Genomic DNA, 20,023 nt, shown 5'->3' on the forward strand with positions numbered 1-20,023 from the left:
TTTTTGGCTAGTAGCTTGTGAATTTAGCCTAGTTTCTGTAATTTAGTTTTCCTAAGTTATATCAACAAAACTGGAGCGTTTGGTGACTGGAGAACAAGCTGGTAAAAAACTTGCACCTGCCAGAAAATGAGGAAAGATACAAAGAAGGCTACTGAGTAGTCAGACTCCAAGGCCACAACTCTTATTCATAAATTAGTAATAGAGTTTGCCTGAAACATTCATAAAGGGGAATTCAAGTTCACTAGTTACTAGCCCTCCTCTAGAAGGAAAATGGACACAGTGTATGTATTTTTGAATTTGCTATCTCAAATTCAAAAATTTGGTAACAATATATTTACCACATGGTCTTTACATCTACACGGGCCTCTCACTGTTGCGGTCTTTCCCGTTGCGGAGCACAGGCTCCGGACGCACAGGCTCAGCGGCCATGGCTCACGGGCCTAGCCGCTCCGCGGCATGTGGGATCTTCCCGGACCAGGGCACGAACCCGTGACCCCTGCATCGGCAGGCGGACTCTCAACCACTGCGCCACCAGGGAAGCCCCACATCTATTTTTTAAAAGAGGTGGGATTCAATTTCTTTGCTCTAAGATAACAAGAGTCAATATTGAAAGGCCTCCAATTTGGTAGGGGGATGGAATTCTTTCTTCTGACTTGTTTTTTTACTTGGTAAATAGATTTTACTTATTAGGGGCAAGACGTTGGGGGATGCATCTAATCACCGATAAGGAAAAGAGTTTCACCGGTAATCAAATCAATTCAAGGGAACTGTTTCATTGTCTTAACCACGTATTTATCTACAGGGATTCTTATTTGTTATATTTTCTTTGCAAAACTTTCCAATCAAGAATATGTGGAAAAGACGGGAGTGATAAAGAAACCAATTTTTTGTACATGGTTCCTCCCAAGTTTCCACACCACTATCCTTCTACATTTTACTATCTTGTATACTATACCACCTTGGCTAATTTCAAGCACTTAGAAACCAGACCTCAATACCTCTTCTCCTAACCCCTCCCAGAAAGAGGCCATGTCTCACCTCTCCCTATGCACCAAACACCACTGATTCAGCAGAATTTCAGCAACTATTTATGCTGGTGATGAATGATTCTCATAACACCTTACTTTCTCTTAAGTGTTGGATATGTATCCATTTGTGCAAGTAAGATACAAGTAGTCTGGAGTATTTGTATTTGGGAGGATATTTTTTGAAAAGAAGAAAATAACAAAGTAATCTTTAGGACTTTGTGTTTTCAGTCTTTTTCCTTTTGCTTAAAAATAACCCCCCTCCCCCAAATGCCTGTTTTGCAAATCATCTGAGGTATTTAACAAGGAATTGAAAATAACAAATGTAACCCTCTAATTACCATTGCATTTTTTGGGTTACATATTTCACACAATCATCAAAGGCCTCTCAAACATAAATATATTTATATAAATATAAATAACAAATTTGGGATTTATCATACCAGAAAGGAAAACATATCATACCAGAACTTAAACGTTACTTCTGAATTATTGAATATGTATTATTTATGTCATCCTCAGCATAAGCCAAACAAGGTCAAAAGAAAACAATTTTTTTAAATCAGACCATTTTAGGTAGCAAAAGTTGCTTCCAGGTGCATAATAGAGAAACTCAGTATTAAGGCAAAATAGGTTCCAAGTAATTTAAAGCCACGATAATCAGAGTAAGCCTGATAGTAAAACTTCACTAATTGAGAACTGGTTATAGATAAGTGAACAGTGACTCATGTGACTTTGACCGTTTGTCAGGAAAGCTTGCTAAGCAAACAGAGTAAATATGCCTGGGGACAAGGTGGCAGTGAGATGGGGAATGTTTAACCTTCTCCAAAGAACAAATGGTAAATTGTGGACAAATGGATCTTGTTAATTAAAAAGAAGTCTTATCTGCCCTTCAGAGCCAATTTTAAGGCATCTTTACTTGGTAACATTTTATTAATTTTAATGAAATTTTATTTAGATTTTATTTTTATTTTGAAACAATTTCATTTCTTTAAATGTCTAAGACTTTTTATGTAATTCAAAATCACATTCTGTCAGAGTTGGCCATATTACGTGATTTCAGTACCTTCACGTGAAAAAGGTATTTAATAGTTACTTGTATTTACTGAGTGAACTTGAGTGTCTATCACTATACCAAATAACGCGAAGTAGTTCAAAAGAATCAAGCACAATCTTTGCTTGCACAAGGTAGTTTCATTGATGAGACAGTCACAGAACATTTTACAAAATAAAGGATTATAACAAGGTTCCTGGGAGGAACTTAATCTCCATGCGCAACTCAGGAATTTGGGGTACGGGCAATCCTGTTCCTCAAGTGACCCACTGTGGAATTAGAGAAAATGACAAGGGGTGCTTCGGGACCAGTTGGTGACTCTGGTCATTGAGGGCTGATTTTTTAAAAATAAAAGTAGAGATAGAAGTGGACTCAACTTCCTCAAAAGTGCTCCTGGATGGTCAAGAACACACCCTGAGACAGGAGAGACTAAAGTGCTTAGGCCTATTTTCTGAGGGAGAGACCACATTTTAAGAGTCACATCACTTTTACACACCAGTGTTTTCTGCTTCAGGCCTAAATGTTCCAGGTTTTCTGAGGGTGTTTTAAGAGCTACAAGATGAAAGCTACTGATTGGGCACCCATTATGATTGGTAAGTACTGTTAGGGGAGACTCCCTGAATGCAAACAAAAATAGTAAGAGCAGCATTGGTGGTAAGGGGGCCTGTTAGGGCAGGAACAGCTGCTGTGGAGGTGCTGAGGAGGTGATGGAAGCAGGTGCTGCTGAAATGGGCTACCCAGAGGTGAGAGAGAGAGCAGCCCCAGGGACACCACACTGACTATGGAGAAGACACAAACCCAGGGCCACCTCATGCACCAGCACAGTGGACACAGTTCAGAGGGCCCAAGATGCTCTTAAGGACCCATAAAATTGTTTTAATTATATCTTTCTTAAAATCAGAACCCCCTAAATGACTATTAAAATAATGAATGTGTAATAATAAATTCAGTCTAGATTATATTTTTCTTGATACAGCTTATCATAAAATACAGTCTTCTACATTTTTTTTTAATGGAGGAAGGGGCCCATGAAGGCAAAAGTTTGAGGGCCTATAAGAGTCATAAAGACCCCCTACACCAATCATTCAGGCCAAGGACAGCGCGTGTGCATGCGGGGGGTGTGGAATTGCAGGAACTTTCATGTGTGGAGGTTTAGAATTAAAGAGATTGTTATCCACGACTCTCCCATCACCACATACGCGTACACCACACACAACAAAAAGTGCCAAATAGCACATAAGACAAACCGAGGGCATAGGAGTTATATGGTAGAATGTAATTAGAATCAGTCCTCATTCACCTCAAAAGACTTCATTGCAAAGGTGATGGTTTGGAGAGTCATCTGGGAAAAATAATGCTGGAGGGGAAAAAAAAAAAGTAAGAGAGGAAGACATGGAGAATCAACAAATCAACTAGATGTCTTCCTTTTAAATGCCGTGTGTCATTATTTTAACTAGAGGCATCAATTTCCTTACTGCAACTTGACTACCCTTATTAAGGAATCAGTAATCATATTATTTCCAGCTATAAACAGATCACTGAACCAATGGTGAATTCATATCATTTTTCAATTCCTCATATGAATTGCTAGTTAAGAGAGCATTCCATCCATGCTTCCCAATTGTTTACATCTAGATCTGTGCTTCCTTCAGGATGTTTAGAACCAAGGATTGATTTAGATTTAGTTCTATTTGTACCACCTTTAAAATTTACAAAACATTCTGTTGGGGGCGGAGATGAGTTAAATGTTACCGTGATAGAACCAGCATGGTTTGAACCCTACTCTACCTTGGAAGAAATCTACAGGAACACACAACTAGGAGAAGACATAATATGGTAGGCAAAGATCGCCACCATTCATGGAACATTGATCTGACATTTTCCCATGTTGAAAGAGAAGTTTGAAGAGAGCATGACACTTATCATGACATTTACCTTCCCCAGTAAAAGAAGGTTATCCTGGCTCTGCACATGAGAGACGAGAATAGCCATCAGAAATTAGCCTTTTTGTGGCCAGTTTCCCGCAGGTGCATGTTAAGTTCAGGGTCTGGAATTTATGAGATATATAATTTTTCAGTATATGCAATACTGAATATCATTTCATTTCAAACAGTGTTGCTAAAATGATCTAAATGGCAGGTGTTTGCTTACATGTATGTATGTATGAAGAAATATATTCAGTACGTTCACATTTGTAAACTTGATTGTAGTTTGTCTATCCTTAGAACAGTCATCCTAAAAAAACTGTTTAATATCCAATATTGTAAATATAAAATTTGGGGGGAAAATGCATGAAAATGTTAGGGTTGCTATTTTAACTTTCTTGTTTCTGTTTTTTCTCAATTTTTGGCAATAGCATATATTAATTTTACAATCAGAACAAAAGGAAGACTGTTATTTAAATTCATATATTAGCTAATTTAGGGTTAGCAGAGATGTCTAGTATTGTAGTCTTTTACTCTTCCCCTAATTTATCTCCGTTTCTTCTGTTTAATATCTTTGATAAAGAGCCTCTGTATTATTGTCGATAGATTAAGAATAATAAAAATAATTTTTAAGTTACAAACTCCATAGTAGCAGTAATAGAATCTGCAACTAGAAAATTGCTTACAAATGGACTGTGTTACTCTGAAATTACTTATTTTATTTCATGTGTCCAAAATAGATCTCAGGGGCTTCCCTGGTGGTGCAGTGGTTGGGAATCCGCCTGCTAATGCAGGGGACGTGGGTTCGTGCCCCGGTCCGGGAAGATCCCACATGCCGCGGAGCGGCTAGGTCCGTGAGCCATGGCCGCTGAGCCTGCGCATCCGGAGCCTGTGCTCTGCAACGGGAGAGGGCACAACAGTGAGAGGCCCGCAAAAACAACAACAACAACAACCAAAAAAAAAACAAAACAACCAAAACAGATCTCAGGAAAATCCTAGTAAAGATGGCATTTCATGGCATTGAGTTAGCATTTAATAATAATTGGAGAGACGCTAAAGCTTATAAGCCTATTAAGATCTACAGAACAGAAAAAATTGTGTGTATGTGAAATGTTAGGTTCATTTTCTAAGAAGATAGGAGAAACGAAAACATTTTGTTAGACATGTGCTCATGAGTGAAGTTATGGATGGCTGATTCTTATTGACCATTGCAGACTAAAGAAAATATTTCTCCAAAATATCTGCTTAGATCCATACTGTGCAATTATACTGAGAAGTGGTTGCTGCCCCAAACTTGGGTGATACCATTGGAAACCCTCCATTTAGGGCAGTTGATGAGGGCAGAGTGGAAGAGCCCTCCCACCCCTAACAAAGCTGGATGGAGAGAGAACAGTGTGGTAGAGAAGGAAGCACACAGGCTGGGAGGTGGGTCTGGTTCCCGTCCGGGCTTAGCTTTGAGGCCTTTGTCAAATCACACCATCTCTGAGCCTCAAAGCCCAAAAATGTCTAGCAAAGACCGTAATACCTATGCCACAGGGCTCTCATTAGATCAATCAAGTAAAAACATGCAAAACACCCAGCAGAGTGCTCAGCACACAGTAACTTCTCTAAATAGGTTAGATCCTTCCCTGTGAGACAGGCCTAGAGCCCACACCTTCTCATCTGAGGATACCTCATAGCTTCACAGCCTGGTATCCAGCCTGAGAAGATCCTGTGACTTCCAATATTTTCTACTCTGTTTCTTATATTCTATATTTTAAAAAGAAGAAGAAGAAGAAGTGGGCCAAATTTGAGTTTTCTTAATAAATGTTAGTGTCACTTGCTACACTCTGTGTTTCATTCATTTATGCCTGGTGTTATAATAGAAATTAATTAAAAAGATTATTCACAAGAATTATTATTTGTTAGAAAAGCTACTATTTTATATATTTCATTTGTGAAGAAACAAAATGATAAAAGAATTTTTTTTTAAATCAAAGAATTGGGCTTCTCTGGTGGCGCAGTGGTTGAGAGTTGGCCTGCCGATGCAGGGGACATGGGTTCGTGCCCCGGTCCGGGAAGATCCCACATGCCGCGGAGCGGCTAGGCCTGTGAGCCATGGCCCCTGAGCCTGCACGTCTGGAGCCTGTGCTCCGCAATGGGAGAGGCCACAACAGTGACAGGCCCGCGTACCGCAAAAAAAAAATCAAAGAATTTTCTACAGCAAATCACAAAAAAAGAGAGATGTTTCCCTTTATGCTGATACTGTTTTCTAAACAGTCAAAAGCATCTCAAGAGATTCAATAAGGAAGTGGGAAAAGGTGATTTTGAAGTATTATTTGGAAAGAAATAGGCTGAAATAATTGCTAGAGGGTGTCATAATGCGATAATCAACTTGTAAAGTTTCACTATTCTCTTGTGGCTAGAATGACATATTTAGAAGCATACCGGTTTAATGTAATCTAAATCCATTTATATGCTTGAGTGTGTAGTCAGTGTATATTTCCTTTTTGCTGTCTTCATGATGTTTCAAATAATAGATTAATATTGACCTTATGGTGTAGTTCTATTTAGAAAATTGAGCTTGAACTATGGGTAATTATGTGTATATATTTCTTACAATGTTTTAAGACACTGGATTAAAAAAAAAAAAAAACCTGCAGAGTTGAATTACTGTCAGCCCTGAAGAGCTGCTGCTAAGCCAAGTTGTATAGTTTCATGAATTGCCAACTCAGTTATCAGACAGGTTCTGAATTCTAGAAGCATTATCCCACAAGATAAATGGACAAGTCAGAAATGACACAGCTTGATTTTAAGGTACCAGGTGGAGGTGGCAATACAATCTGGGGGAAATCTTGGTTTGATATATGAGTGCATTCACGTGATTTGGCAGTGGTTTTAGACACCATGGAGATGTCACGTGGCCGACCTTCCTGCTCTGTTCTCAGACTATACCACACTTGTGAAACAGTGAGGCTCATGGGGTAATAACTCAAAAGCCAAAAGGCTGTAAAGCAAAAAAGTTGCTAGCAGGCACTAACCTGGGTGTCATGACTCTTTTCAGGTAGTAGGTGTAACCTTGAAGAAAAAGTGGCACTGTCTTCAAAAAAGTGACCTGACCCTGGCTTTGGTGGGTTTTTCTGCAAGAAATAAAAAGCACCGCATGTGTTTATTATACATCCTTTCTAGCTGACCACTGCTTTGTTCTAGAGTTCAGCATGAAAGGACTAATTTTTGTTTTCTTTTGTTTTTGTTTTAGTGAAATGGCATGTCCGTTGCTAATTCTAGCTATTATAGTTGCACATGTGAAAAATACCTATACGTAGTTTATAGATTGGTAGCATTTCAAATAAATGGTATACTGAAATATTGACCTGAAATTTTTTGAGATGCTTATCAATTGATATTTTTTTCTTAGCCCAAGAAAAGAGTCTGAATCATTATTTTTTAAATTTTACCTTGTAACATTAGATATGTTTTTAAAAATATATTAGGAATTTAAATACAAGCATGCCACTTTGTTTATTGCTATATTATTAAACCTCTTGGAGCATGGAAAGAATTCTTCACAAATGATTTTGCTCTTTTGAAAAAAATAAGCTGCAAAAATATTTGTTAAACTATATATAGTCTGTCAATGAGGGTAGCTTATAAAGGTATACTGAACTTACACTATGTAATGTTTTATCCAAATAATTTTTATATTTTGAAAAAATGTCAAATAGTTTAAGAGTGCCATAAATCTTTTCCCAGAATTCAGAACTGTATGTATCTCTATTTTAGGAAGATGACATTGCTTCATTAAAGGAAAAACCTGGATCATTATGCACCCCAATTTGTATGCAGTGAATCACTGTTGCCCTTTATTCTTCCAGAATTCAGTTAATCTAAGGATTGTGCCCATATAAACTTTTCAGAACACATAAGAAAATTACCACTGTTATATCTGATGAATAAAATCTCTAATAGTTGATTTTCTATCATAGAAATAACACATTATCATTCAATAATGCTAGTTTTTAAGTTACAAACCAAAGAAACAAACTTTCAGCATTGTAAAGAGATTCACACATTTTTAAATGTAGTGACTATACAGAAAGGTTTTTTTTGTTCCCATAAATAAAAGCTGCCACTCATTACATTTTAGAAAGGCAATGCCTGAAAAAATGGACAATGTTCTGCTTCTTAGAGTCAACCTACCTTTTAAATACTTAAAGCCCTGTGCAAACCAAAGATAATAATGTAATTCTATCCTCTTTAGTTGCATAGAGACTATCAAGATTTATTAACCTCTGGAGTTAATTGTGACCATAGCTCTTAATTCCCTTTCAGACAACGGACCCTCATATGTCCATTTTTGTTTCTTTGCCTATATCTCTGTGTGCTACGTTTGTATTTTAAGTAGATTTACAACACAGATATTCACGTGTGCACTTAGTATAAGGTTGTTTTCTCCAGAGAGGCTCTGCCCAGAGACCAAAGAAAATGGAAGGTTTTGTTTTTGAAGTGTTTAAAGATTATTTAATTTTTACATAGTATGAGATGTTGCTAATTGGGTTGGGAAGGTGATATTTTGGTTTTTGTTTTTTTCCCTTATGCCCTATCTACTCTCAAAAACTTAATAATCTGGTAAACTAAAACCCCAGAAAACCAACATACCCCTTTACAGTCCATAGTTATGCTTGTATGAGGCCAAAAAATTGTAGATATCAGTATATCATTGCCTCTATTGTTAATCATCCTTTATTTACACCTGGATTTATGAGATTCTCCAATTAAAAGACATTTCTAAAATTCTATTAAATTTGTTTGATCTCAAGAACATTGAGAGTTGCAAATTTTTTTCATACTACCTCCCCCAAATAAACAAGCTGGGTGAATTCCTGTGATGTTAGGCTGCCGAAGAATTTTTAGAGGTTTTATAACACGTTTACTTTTTATGCCCAATCCACTCAAAAATGACAGACTCCAGAGATCACCAAGCAGAAGTCCTCTGTGGGAGTGAGACCCTGATCCTAATCCCCTAATCCAGACTCCTCACTGCCATTCAAAACACTTAGGGATTATATAGGAATAAGTTTTAAATGAACATAACAGGCAATCTATAGTGTTTTTAAATCAATACTATAAAAATTGTCATGTCATGTAAATTGCCTTAAAATATATTATACATATAAAATACTATGTTAAAATTAAATGTAATATGTCAGCTGTAAAGGTGAAAAAGTAGCTAACTAAAAAGTTCACAAATAATCTTTTTTCAGATTTTGTGTGTTTTCTCCTCAGCCAAAAGCCTCAAGATTCACTTGCAGCAGACTACCTCTTCATTTATGTTGGATTGCTCTTTAAACATTAGAATATCTTGTGATAAACAATAAGTTAAAGATTTCTCCTGACACAAGTCATTGTTGATTTCACTGTTATAGGGAAAAGGCTCTAGGGCGGCAGATAAGGCTGTTGCCATGGTGATGAAGGAGATACCGAGGGAGGAGTCTGCTGAAGAAAAGCCCCTCCTTACTATGACATCACAGGTGGGCAGACCCTTAGGGTTCCTGTAGGAAGCTGACATATGTTAATATATCAGATATTGTGATTCTTAACTAGAAAAAAAAAAACCATTAACTCGATCCAATTTTTTTAAAAACACAGTTTCAATGAAACAATTATACAATATAAAATGAAAACCAAAATTGCTAAAAAAAAAAAGGAAAATTCCATCATTTAGTTACTTATTCGTGGATATTAATTTTCATTACTAAACTTTAGTTAAAAAAAAGAAAATATATGTGCAAGTAAAACATGTCGCTTCTTTATAAAGGAGTCTTGTTAACAACTTTGGGAAAGAAATAACAATTAAGCTAACGGTACATTTGAACAACAACCAAAAAAAAAAAAAATCAAATTCCTATGAATAAATACAACTTATATTGCATACATATGTCAGTTTACCAGTAGAATATCTAAAATTTCTTAAATGTTAAATATATTTATGTTGTGACTATGCATACTACGTATGTCTATACATATTTATGTGGATAACTAATTTACAGGAATGAGCCAGAAGTCCCTGAGTCTCCATGCAGAAAATGGCATTGGTGGCCCCTCTTCTACTTAGTGACCTTGACAACAAAAATATCGTCTCTATTAAAAACACATGAGGGGCATTTTCAGTATTTATTATAATAAGTATAGAAAAAGATTTGCATTTGTATGCAAAGACACACTGAGAATGAATCCTGTATGTCCTCAGGGACTTTTGAAACACCCTGTAAAATCCACATACATATGTATGTATAATATACTCATCACCACTCTGTGGAACTATCAGTTTTAAATTCTTAAATGCAAAATTACTTACTTGCATTTATCTTATAATTTAGATTAGATTGTTATCTTAAACATTTCTTTTTTTTCTCCATAATGCAATAGTAAATACAGTGATTCAGTTCCAATTATATGAACATGTCTAGATTTAGAAAAATGTCCATTTAAATTCCTCATGAAAGGCATTTATATCAAAAGCTAAATTATGGCAACTTATTTTTAGAATATCATCAGATCACATCCCCAGCTGCTGCCAACATGTGTGGTTTCATTCCATTCTAAACACTATGTTGTAAGTAATGAAAATTATAATAACATATAACATCAAAATTGAATAATAAAAAAGTTATAAAGATTCCCAGGACTTTGGGATAATCTGACGTTGTGAGGTTTTTGTTTTTGTTTTAATCCAAAAGAGGAGATGTTTCTTCCCAATGACACATAGTAATAGTTGGAAAGAAATTTGCTTAATATTTACCAAGGGCTCCATTCTTTACTTAGTTTACATAGTAAAACATACACAGTTTTACATTGATCTCCTGCCTTTGTAGAATCAATATCCAAAATATACAGTCCACAGTTCCTCAGGAGAATGTTATGGGAGGTGAGAACCACTTGGAGTTCTCGGCTAGTGGTAGAGCCATATTCATCAGTAGATAAGACCTATCCAAATTTGCAATTGGCATAGTTGTGCTGCAGCATATCATTTCAGGACATCACGATTTAGGACAGGCTCTAGTGCCCAAAATTCTTTTTCTTCAAAACCATGCATTGCTATGTGCTTTCCAGTAATTCTTTTCAAATGTCCAAAATTACCACTATAACCTAAACTTTAATTTAAATTTAATGCAAAATAAGAATTTTGATTTTTCTAATTAGAAAAGAAACTGTAATTATTACCATTTTCTCATATTCAGAACATTTGTGTGTACCAAGTTCCTTCTTTAATCCCTGTCTAATGTTGCATTAACTGTCTTTGAGGTAATAGTTACAATTTTACTGCATGAAGATGATACAATGCTTTCTTTGATGCATCATATTCTTGTTGCATAGTGACTAGTTTATGAATCAGCAAATGGAGAGTTCTGATTCATAAAATGCAATGCACCTATTGTATTGATAATCTTATGGAATTAATCCTGTGACAGCTGTGATACAATTATTTCTCAGTCAAATGTGGTTTTATTAGTTGATATACTTTTTCCACTACACACAAGTGGCTTCTTCCCTGCTATGCACCAGTGGCATGCACAAGCCAAAAAGCAGCAGAATGAGCTGAAAAAGTGAGTACTTCTCATGGCAACCACAGCATCCAATCTGTGTACCATACCACATTCTTACTCGTTATCTTGTGTGAATGTATTAGTGTCTTGAAACATGTCTGTCCCATGTCTCCTGTAAAGCCCCTGTGACATAGTGCTACATACTGCAGGACACATTGACTCATCTTCATCACTGGTGTGTCGATGCCAGCTGCTCATTCACAGATTCCAGAAATGTCTGAAGCTAATTGCCGCTCTCTCAATAATGTCTTCAGGACAATCATAATTGATAAAATACGGAATAAGTCCTTGAAACACTGAGTCCCTGATTTGTTTAGTAACTGTTCATTCCACAGATTGCTAAGTGTAGAATAGTTTATATTGAAGCATTTTTGTATTATGTGATTATTAGGATCATTTTTAGAGAGATTTAGCCAAGCATACTCCAGTCAAGTCATTTATAGTACCTTGAACAAATTGAACAAAACAGAAGAGTTGGCCAGGTGACCTGAACTCAAAAATTGTCGGACCCCTGAGAATTGCTCTTTTTGTTTCATTTAATTATTAATTCTTTGCTAAACAATGTGTCAAGCTCTTCATAGTAGTTCAAGTTCATGCTGTCCTAGACTAACACTTTAAGTCAAACTTTAAGTCAAACAGTATGGAAACAAATGTGCATTGATGAGAGTTTTGAAGGGAAAAAATATGTGAACCATCAAGTCTTGGAGGAAATAAGAGTTTTTCTAGACCTGTGCTGTTCACTACAGTAGCCGCTAGCCACACGTGGCTATTGAGTGCTTTGTGGATACCCCGAATTGAGATATGCTGTAAGTATAAAATACACACCAAGTTTTGAAGATTTAGTCCAAAGAAAAATAATGTAAACTATCACATTAATAATTTTTATATTGATTACATGTTGAAATGATAATATTTTGGATATATTGGGCTAAATAAAATGTGTTATTAAAATTATTTTCACCTGTTTCTTTTCACTATTTTTAAAGTGGCTACTAGAAAATTTAAAATGACCAGGCTCTCATTATATTTCCATTGAACAGTACTACTCTAGACTGTAATGGTATAAATAAATCCAGCTTGAGGCTAGAAGGGAAAACTATGTGCCAGAAGATTGAGCATATCATAGAAAAATTTTTATTCTTCTTTATGAGAATGAAATGGCTTTATGGAATATTTTTCTCTCATAAGGAACCTTCAGAAATTTTCATTTTAACCACCTCCCCTGGTACTTTTGTAAGTAAGGAATAGCCCAGTCATTTTTTGCTGTAGAGCACAGTGTCTTAAAGCTATGTGTTCCAGACCTCTTCTTGTCAAGGGAATTTTTTTTTAACTCAGGCTTTGTTTCTCTATCTGTCCCCACCCCTTATAGTTTGATACTGATTTAATATTGTGTCTGATAAAGATAAAAAAGTAATGTCCTTGATTGGAAAAACATTCACAAGGCTGCTAAATACAGTCTTGTTTGGGTTTTCTGTTACTAACTTGAAACAATTGCTTTAATTATATTCTCCTTCCTGCCTTGATGTTAGTACTATCCAAGCTGTAAACAATAATATTTGTTCATTTCCCCATGAATAGATTCACATTTTTATGTCTAACTATCCTGTCAGGAAAATATTTGTTGTCAGTTGGTTGACATTTAGATGAAGTCAAAGAGTTGAAAATTATCACATGGTTATCCTTTACAGGAAGATCCACGGAGACCCATATAAAGAACTGGGGGATGGGGCAGTGCCATTAGTACTATTAGCTCATAAGAAATTAATTCAGTCGGGTGGCAGAATTACCATGACAAAGCCTTCAAAGGCTGAATACTAAGGGGTGCATAGTAATGTTTCAGTTGTTTCCTCTTTTCAATGGATTGAGTCAGTCAACTTAGTTTTAATATGGTGACTATTTTGATGGGCTTTGCACACGTTTCTAAACTTGGATAGGACTAATAAAGCCATAAACAGTTTAATTATAAAATTATGAATGAAAACCTACTTAACCAATGACATATATTGTACTTTTAATCAAGAGAGTGCAAATAATAAAGGAATTTTCAAAATGCATAAAGATATGTCTATTGAAAGCATATTTGTGTTTTTATTTATATAAAAACAATCTTAATTTTTCTATTATTTAGATGAGATAAAAAGACTGGTATATTTTTACAAACTTTTTAATCAACATTACAAATACGAGATATTTGTCAACTGTTTTTTAGCTTATTCGCTTCAGTGTTTTAACTTTTAAAATTATTCTTTAAGTACTAAAATGTTTCAAGATAAAAACAGAATATTTTACTTTAAACTAAAACAATAGATTGAGATCATCAATCTGAAGTGTAAAATTATAGAATAATGAGTTATTATCCTATACAGACCTTGTTTTCTCACCTAAAATGTATTTTGGTTTGGAGTTAATTCTTAGTGATATGAGCTATCACAAACTTTAGCTCTATATTTTTTAATGAAACACCTAAGCAATATATTGTTTAAAGATAAAAAAACTTAGACTTAAGTTACAAAAAAAGCTATCTTTAATGCACTGGAGCTTAAGTAGCAGGCAGTATTTAAAAACAAAATACTCTCCTTTCATCTTGGTTAAATATTCAGCTTAGATCATATAATTTAATTTTTTAACATTTAAATTAAGTAAATTCAAGTTGAACTAAGGCAAATGTATTTTTAGACAAAGTTTTAAAACAGACAATAATTCATTAAAGGTGGATGATATTGTCTGCACTCTGCTCAACACTAAACACAGTATTGATATAAAATAAGAAGCAATTTTGTCCTGTGGTGGCTACTACTAGCCACATCAACTGACCGGTCTGACTAAGTCATAAGTAAATTGAAGGCATTTGACTGAATATTTCATTTACAACCTATGATTACAAGGAAGGTGTAAAGGATCAATAGTCTTGAATTCTGAGTGACAAGAAGCTCCTACATGCGAGTTCTCACCTGTCTTCTTACTTCTGCTGCTTCCTTTCATTTCCATGTCCATTGACTGTGTAAGGGCTTTCTCTCAGAATCTCCAAATTTGAATCTCTGATTTAAAATCTCTGAGTGAGGTAGTGGTGTTATTTCTTGAAGTACCACTGGCTTCCCACTTGCATTGGTCCGTGTCCTGCTTCCAAAGATGGAATGAGGCAGTTCCATGCCTTTATTTCCATTTTTCTCGTTAGGCATTCATTCTTGGCATTTTTGACTTCTTGGTAGAAGCCTTGCATTTGGAAATGTTCCTTTAGATACCTCTAGGTTTCCAAGCATTTCAATGATGTGACAGTGGGGGAAAATGGACTTAGATTTGCGGTTTAAAATTTGCCAGGAATTTAGTAAACATTTCTGAGGACCACTGGCCTCTCTATGAGTTGATCAAACCCCATATGAAATTGAGGATGCCCATGCAATCATTCTTTTATACAATTCACCATTCAATTGGACTGTATAAAATCAGTCAACATTTATTAAACTGCCACTATGAGATACAAAAATTAATTGGATAAGGTCTCTACCTTCAAAGAGATCACAGTCTAGTGGGAGGAAACAGGTGAAACTAAGGTTATAAAATTGGGTAAAGCATGGGAACGCAGAGATGTTGTAAGAAGGCACTTGCCACCTAGAGCTGAAGAAGGTTCCCAGACAATGTGTCAATAGAGCGGGGTCCTGAAAGAGAAATAAGAATCTGTCACCATTAGAAAGGCCTTTGAACTAATCTAAATATTGAGAAGAGGACAAAGAAGGATAATAAAGGAAAATTTTAAATGTAAAGTTGAAATAAAGGCCCTAGCAACTAATGAAGTGGGTCATTTTAACTTAGTTAAGATCATCTGATTGGACCAAAATTGCAATCACTCCCACTCAGTTATTCAAAAAAAAAATTGGAAACCTTTTGACTCACCTTTTATTATTTTTATAACATCAATGTACTCTGTGCCAGAAGGATGAAATGAGGTAAGTTCATAAAGTATTTTCAAACTGAAGGAAGTAATTCTAAAAGGAAGTGAATAAGCTCTATCCTACCAATGAATAAAGACAGAATAAATGGCATACAATTTGGGAGTAAAGCTTAGGGGAACTATTTGGGGGATTCAGTTCAGTTTGCAATATTACTTTATGACCTAAAAGGTTTGCTTATTCTCAAGTCACCATAGGAAAACCATAAATTTGTTTGAAAATCAGGAGGGAGGCATGTGAAAAGCCATTCTTATCTATACAAGTAAAAATAAAATGGGACTTAGTAGGGCTAAAATAATGATTCTTAAATTCATCTGACTGAAGATACAGTTCAAAATTGGACTGTTTGAGATAGATATTTTTATATCTCCAGTTTCTGCAAAGTCACTGTCCCAGTTGGTAGCCATTTATTGAGCCCCTCTTATATGAAAACATTCTATTAGAAGTTGTGAAGGATATAAATATGAGTAAGACATAGCCTCTTACCTCAGAGTTAATAACAAAAGATTTTTTTCATGATATCTCCTATTTCATCTTCCATATCTCAATCAAAACCCAAAAACCTTCAGTTCCCAAATTACCTTTCCATGCTATCTGAAATCTGGCCTTTCATCCTCTTCACCCTTGAGCCCTGCCACTATCCCCACTCCAATCTCAGCATTTCCCAACAGCTAAATGGTGCTCTAGCTTGAAAAACACAGACTCAGAAAGTAATGTGAAGTTTCCTCTTTGATTTGTATCTATGGAAGAAAGTCACAGGAACAGCTCAGTCATGGGAACGGGACAGACATGTTATGGGAACAACTCCAGTCCAGGGGTGAAGTGTGGTCACAAATAAGACAGTAGGTGTGGAAAAGACCTTGAGGAGAAGCCACAACTTAGTCTTGGGCTTTCTAGGGTCTCTCTGAATAACCTCCTCTTTGGTATTCTTTTCTTCCTATGCTGAGAAAATCTGAGTGCTAGAAGTGCTCTCCCTAGAAAATAAGTCTTTGGTTTGAATGAGGAGAGAGACTCAAAAAAAAAAAAAATCCTATTACCTCTGATAAAGCAGACTTGCCTAAAAGGATAGGCCTTTCAATTAATTGTGGCTGTCCTTTGTTTGTCCATTTAGATATTTATGTGGAAAGGTCTTACTTTCTAGAATTCTTTTATCAAATTTAGACTAATTTTTCAGTGTTTGCAATTAAAAATATCTACAGAAATCTAATACCCTGGTCTTCTAAAACCATAGGTAATCTAGGTCTATTCTACACACCTACTCACAGAGCTATGACTTGGAAATAAATTATTAGTCCTTTTATTTACAAAGGAATTTAATTGTATACAAAGTAAAGAAAAAGTATAAGGGGGCTTTTGTGGAATATAAATCATAGGTACCTTTTACATAATAATGGATATTTCTCAAGATCAGGACTAAGAGAATAAATTTTCTTAGTTATCTATCAATAACATCATACTTCTTCAGAGAAATAATGGCTAACAAAAAGAGTTACGACATTACACATATGTCATACGTATTTTAAAGTTGAAGTTGTATTGGTTGTATTGAGTTTTTGCACCTTTTTCACTTTAGCCTAGGTCAATAAGACCTAGTAGTCAGAATGCACAACTTAATAAATGTAAGCCTGTTACAATAAATTCTATGAGTATAGTGTGGTGCCATATTTGATGGTGACCTTCATCTTCCATGATGTTTATAGCACAGCAGAATCCATCTCTCCCTTGACAGCTGTGAGAATGACACAGCCTGGAGGTAGACATTGTTGCTACATCAAGACCACATCACCATGGTGATATCATACTAGATGGGTTCAATATGCTAAGCATATATGGCTAAAAGGGCAAGTTCTCCCAAGAAATACACATTAATGTATGAGTCTTTAAGAAATTGCATAAACACAGTTTTTACATGAGCTACCTATAAATGAAAAACAGATCCCAGAAAACTAATCACATTTTCAGAAGAGCTGGCATAAACCATGGCATTTACAAACCTTCTAATATATTTTATCCCCAAAACATGAGAAGCTCATAATCCCTCAACATTAAAAAATATTTCAATATAAATAGGATGAGTGATACCCAAGAATGTTCAAATTCAGAAAACAAAATGCAAATAAACTCAAGAGTTTTGTTCATGGATTAAAGGAGCATCCCAAAAAAAAAGGTTACAACCAAAACAGACCTCAGATAATTTAGAGAAATCTGTGAGTCTTTATACATAGTAACACTAAAACTTATAATTGAAAATTTTTCTATCTCTATAACTTGAACATTAAAAGAAAATGAGCATTCTTAATGCTTAGAACCCTCGATAACATGTACAAATTAATGAGTGAAATTAAATTGCCAACTCTATCTCAAAATCTTAGACTTCAGTGAAGATCTGAGATTTATCCATGTTAAGATAATAGCATGAATGTGTAAAAGTACCAAAGGTGCCTCTTGGTTTTCAGTCCCCGAATAATCACTAATGCTTCCATATTCCTCCTTCACCGATAATAGAATTGCATTTTTTCTTCCCGTATTTACCATTATTTAGGTCTCTTGTCAGGGTCCATAAGCTCTAAGCTATAATACCACTAACATTGCCAGAGAAATAATGCAGTGAAAGTGAGTCATAGAAAATATTTTGATTTGGTAATACTTCAAAACACTTCATTTGTTATTTTATGTGTCTCTTAAAATACAGCCTTGCAAATAAGTATTTTAAAATCTAGAGATTTTTTGGCACATCTTTTTCCTATAGCAAGTAGAAAACTAGATGACTATGCCCATTTTAAGAAAGGCCAATATAAAAACTCGCCAAAAACTAAGACAGTTCTTTTAGGGACTAACCACTTGTGTTATCTTAAGTGTAATTTTCCCCTTACCCTTAGAAACAGAACTTAAGGATGTTTGGATTCAAAGAGGTGCAGAATAACTGAAAGTAAATAGTTGGCTGCCACTGATAATGAGAACTAATAAAAATCAAACTGAATGATTTCTGAAATTAGAGAACAAGCCAATGGGGAAATATAATTGAATTGACAGAAATCTCTTTTACATACAGATTTTCACAAGCATATATACTGGATACCTGTACAGTTAACAATACTTCCTACTCTCTCAAAATACTTGTTATGCACTACAAAAGCATTCCAAGGAAATGTAAGGAAGGGCGTGTGCCTTTAGGTGACTTGAGCTTTTTAAGAGAGAGAGAAAAAGAGCATTTATCCATGCACACGGATCTCTGTGTGTGTGCATGCTGTTACTACATAACAATGACTGACCAGTCCTAAACGGAATGTGTCACCTCAGGGTCTGAAGCCATGGTTCCAGGTCTCAGTGAGAGCTTTTTGTCCAGATGAAGAGTGAGATTGGCCCTTAGGAACTGTGATTCAATAGGTGTCATATTCTACATACTGAAATTAGAGAATAATTCCAAAACCGTTCTAGGAGGAGAAAAAAAGCTTGAGGTTTGAAAACTGAAGTTGGCTGCATCAAAAATATGACAGTGCTGAAAGGCTCATTCCCCATCCCCTGATTTTGTTTTCTTTCTTGCCTCTACCCTATTACTTACTGATTGGTTTATTTTTTGGTAGGCTTGCTATTCTCATTTTGTTGCAAGGCTGCATTTTAATTCATCTGATTCTGCAATTGGACAAAGTCCTTTGACACCTGTGTTCATTTGTTCCCAGCTGGTGAATGAACAGCAAGAGAGCAGACCCCTCCTGAGTCCCTCCATCGATGATTTTCTCTGTGAAACCAAATCGGAGGCAATAGCAAGGCCAGTAACGTCCAACACAGCCGGTAATTCTTTCACTTTTAACTTATCCTCAAGTGGAGTTAATTTTCATGATAGAAAAATGCACATTTTCTTTCCACAATGCATTTTAAGTGGAGAATAATGTTTGCAAACAAATGAAATTTTAGAATATATACTGTTCACTATAAACCAATAGATTGCTTTTCTTTATAATATAAGAAACTCCAATGGATATTATCCAACCAATTTTGAAAACATTAGAGTACCACTATTAGCAATGAATCATTTTTCAATGCCAATTTTCATACGTACATCTTTGCATCTCAAGTCACATCATATAGGAATTCTTTAAAACAAAAGCATCTCTTTCAGAGTAAGGTTTTTCAAGTTCTGGCTGGAAATATTTTGTGTGACAAAAGTCCAGTAAAATAAAAATATAGGAAACCCCTTCAAGTGGATTGAAATCACAATTAAAATGTCCTAGAGACTTGGGATATTATCGAGACAATTTTATTTTTTTGTCATATAAATGGATTAGTTGCTCCTTCTTACAACAATTTATTTGAACATTGTTCTGGAATTAAATATAATCAAACTGGAATTAAATATAATCAAACAGTAAGCTATCTGTATAGGGACTAATAAGTTGTCATCCAATGAGTGAATGCAGGATGCCAGTGTATCAATCACACCTTCTCCAGCATCCTCTGCACTTAAATTCTCACTAATTCGAAAACT

At 35.3% G+C, this 20,023-nt stretch overlaps 1 protein-coding gene across 2 annotated transcripts in view; it reads left to right on the top strand.

The window, feature by feature from the left end:
* Window positions 1–9,430: 9,430 nt before the first annotated feature.
* The window catches only part of PEX5L (peroxisomal biogenesis factor 5 like), a 114,674-nt gene continuing 104,081 nt past the window's right edge, over window positions 9,431–20,023 (top strand). For both annotated transcript variants that reach the window (XM_022571549.3, XM_089910811.1), the window contains exons 1-2: window positions 9,431–9,514; window positions 19,218–19,329. In XM_022571549.3, the coding sequence (XP_022427257.2) occupies window positions 9,446–9,514; window positions 19,218–19,329 (181 nt within the window). In that variant the 5' untranslated portion in view covers window positions 9,431–9,445. The remainder of the gene's footprint in view (window positions 9,515–19,217; window positions 19,330–20,023) is intronic.

This window comes from Delphinapterus leucas, chromosome 4 (genome assembly GCF_059928025.1).
Source record: "Delphinapterus leucas isolate spDelLeu-1000000601 "Yukka" chromosome 4, BTC_Dleu_Yukka2, whole genome shotgun sequence".
In the NCBI taxonomy this organism is placed as follows: Eukaryota; Metazoa; Chordata; class Mammalia; order Artiodactyla; family Monodontidae; genus Delphinapterus; species Delphinapterus leucas.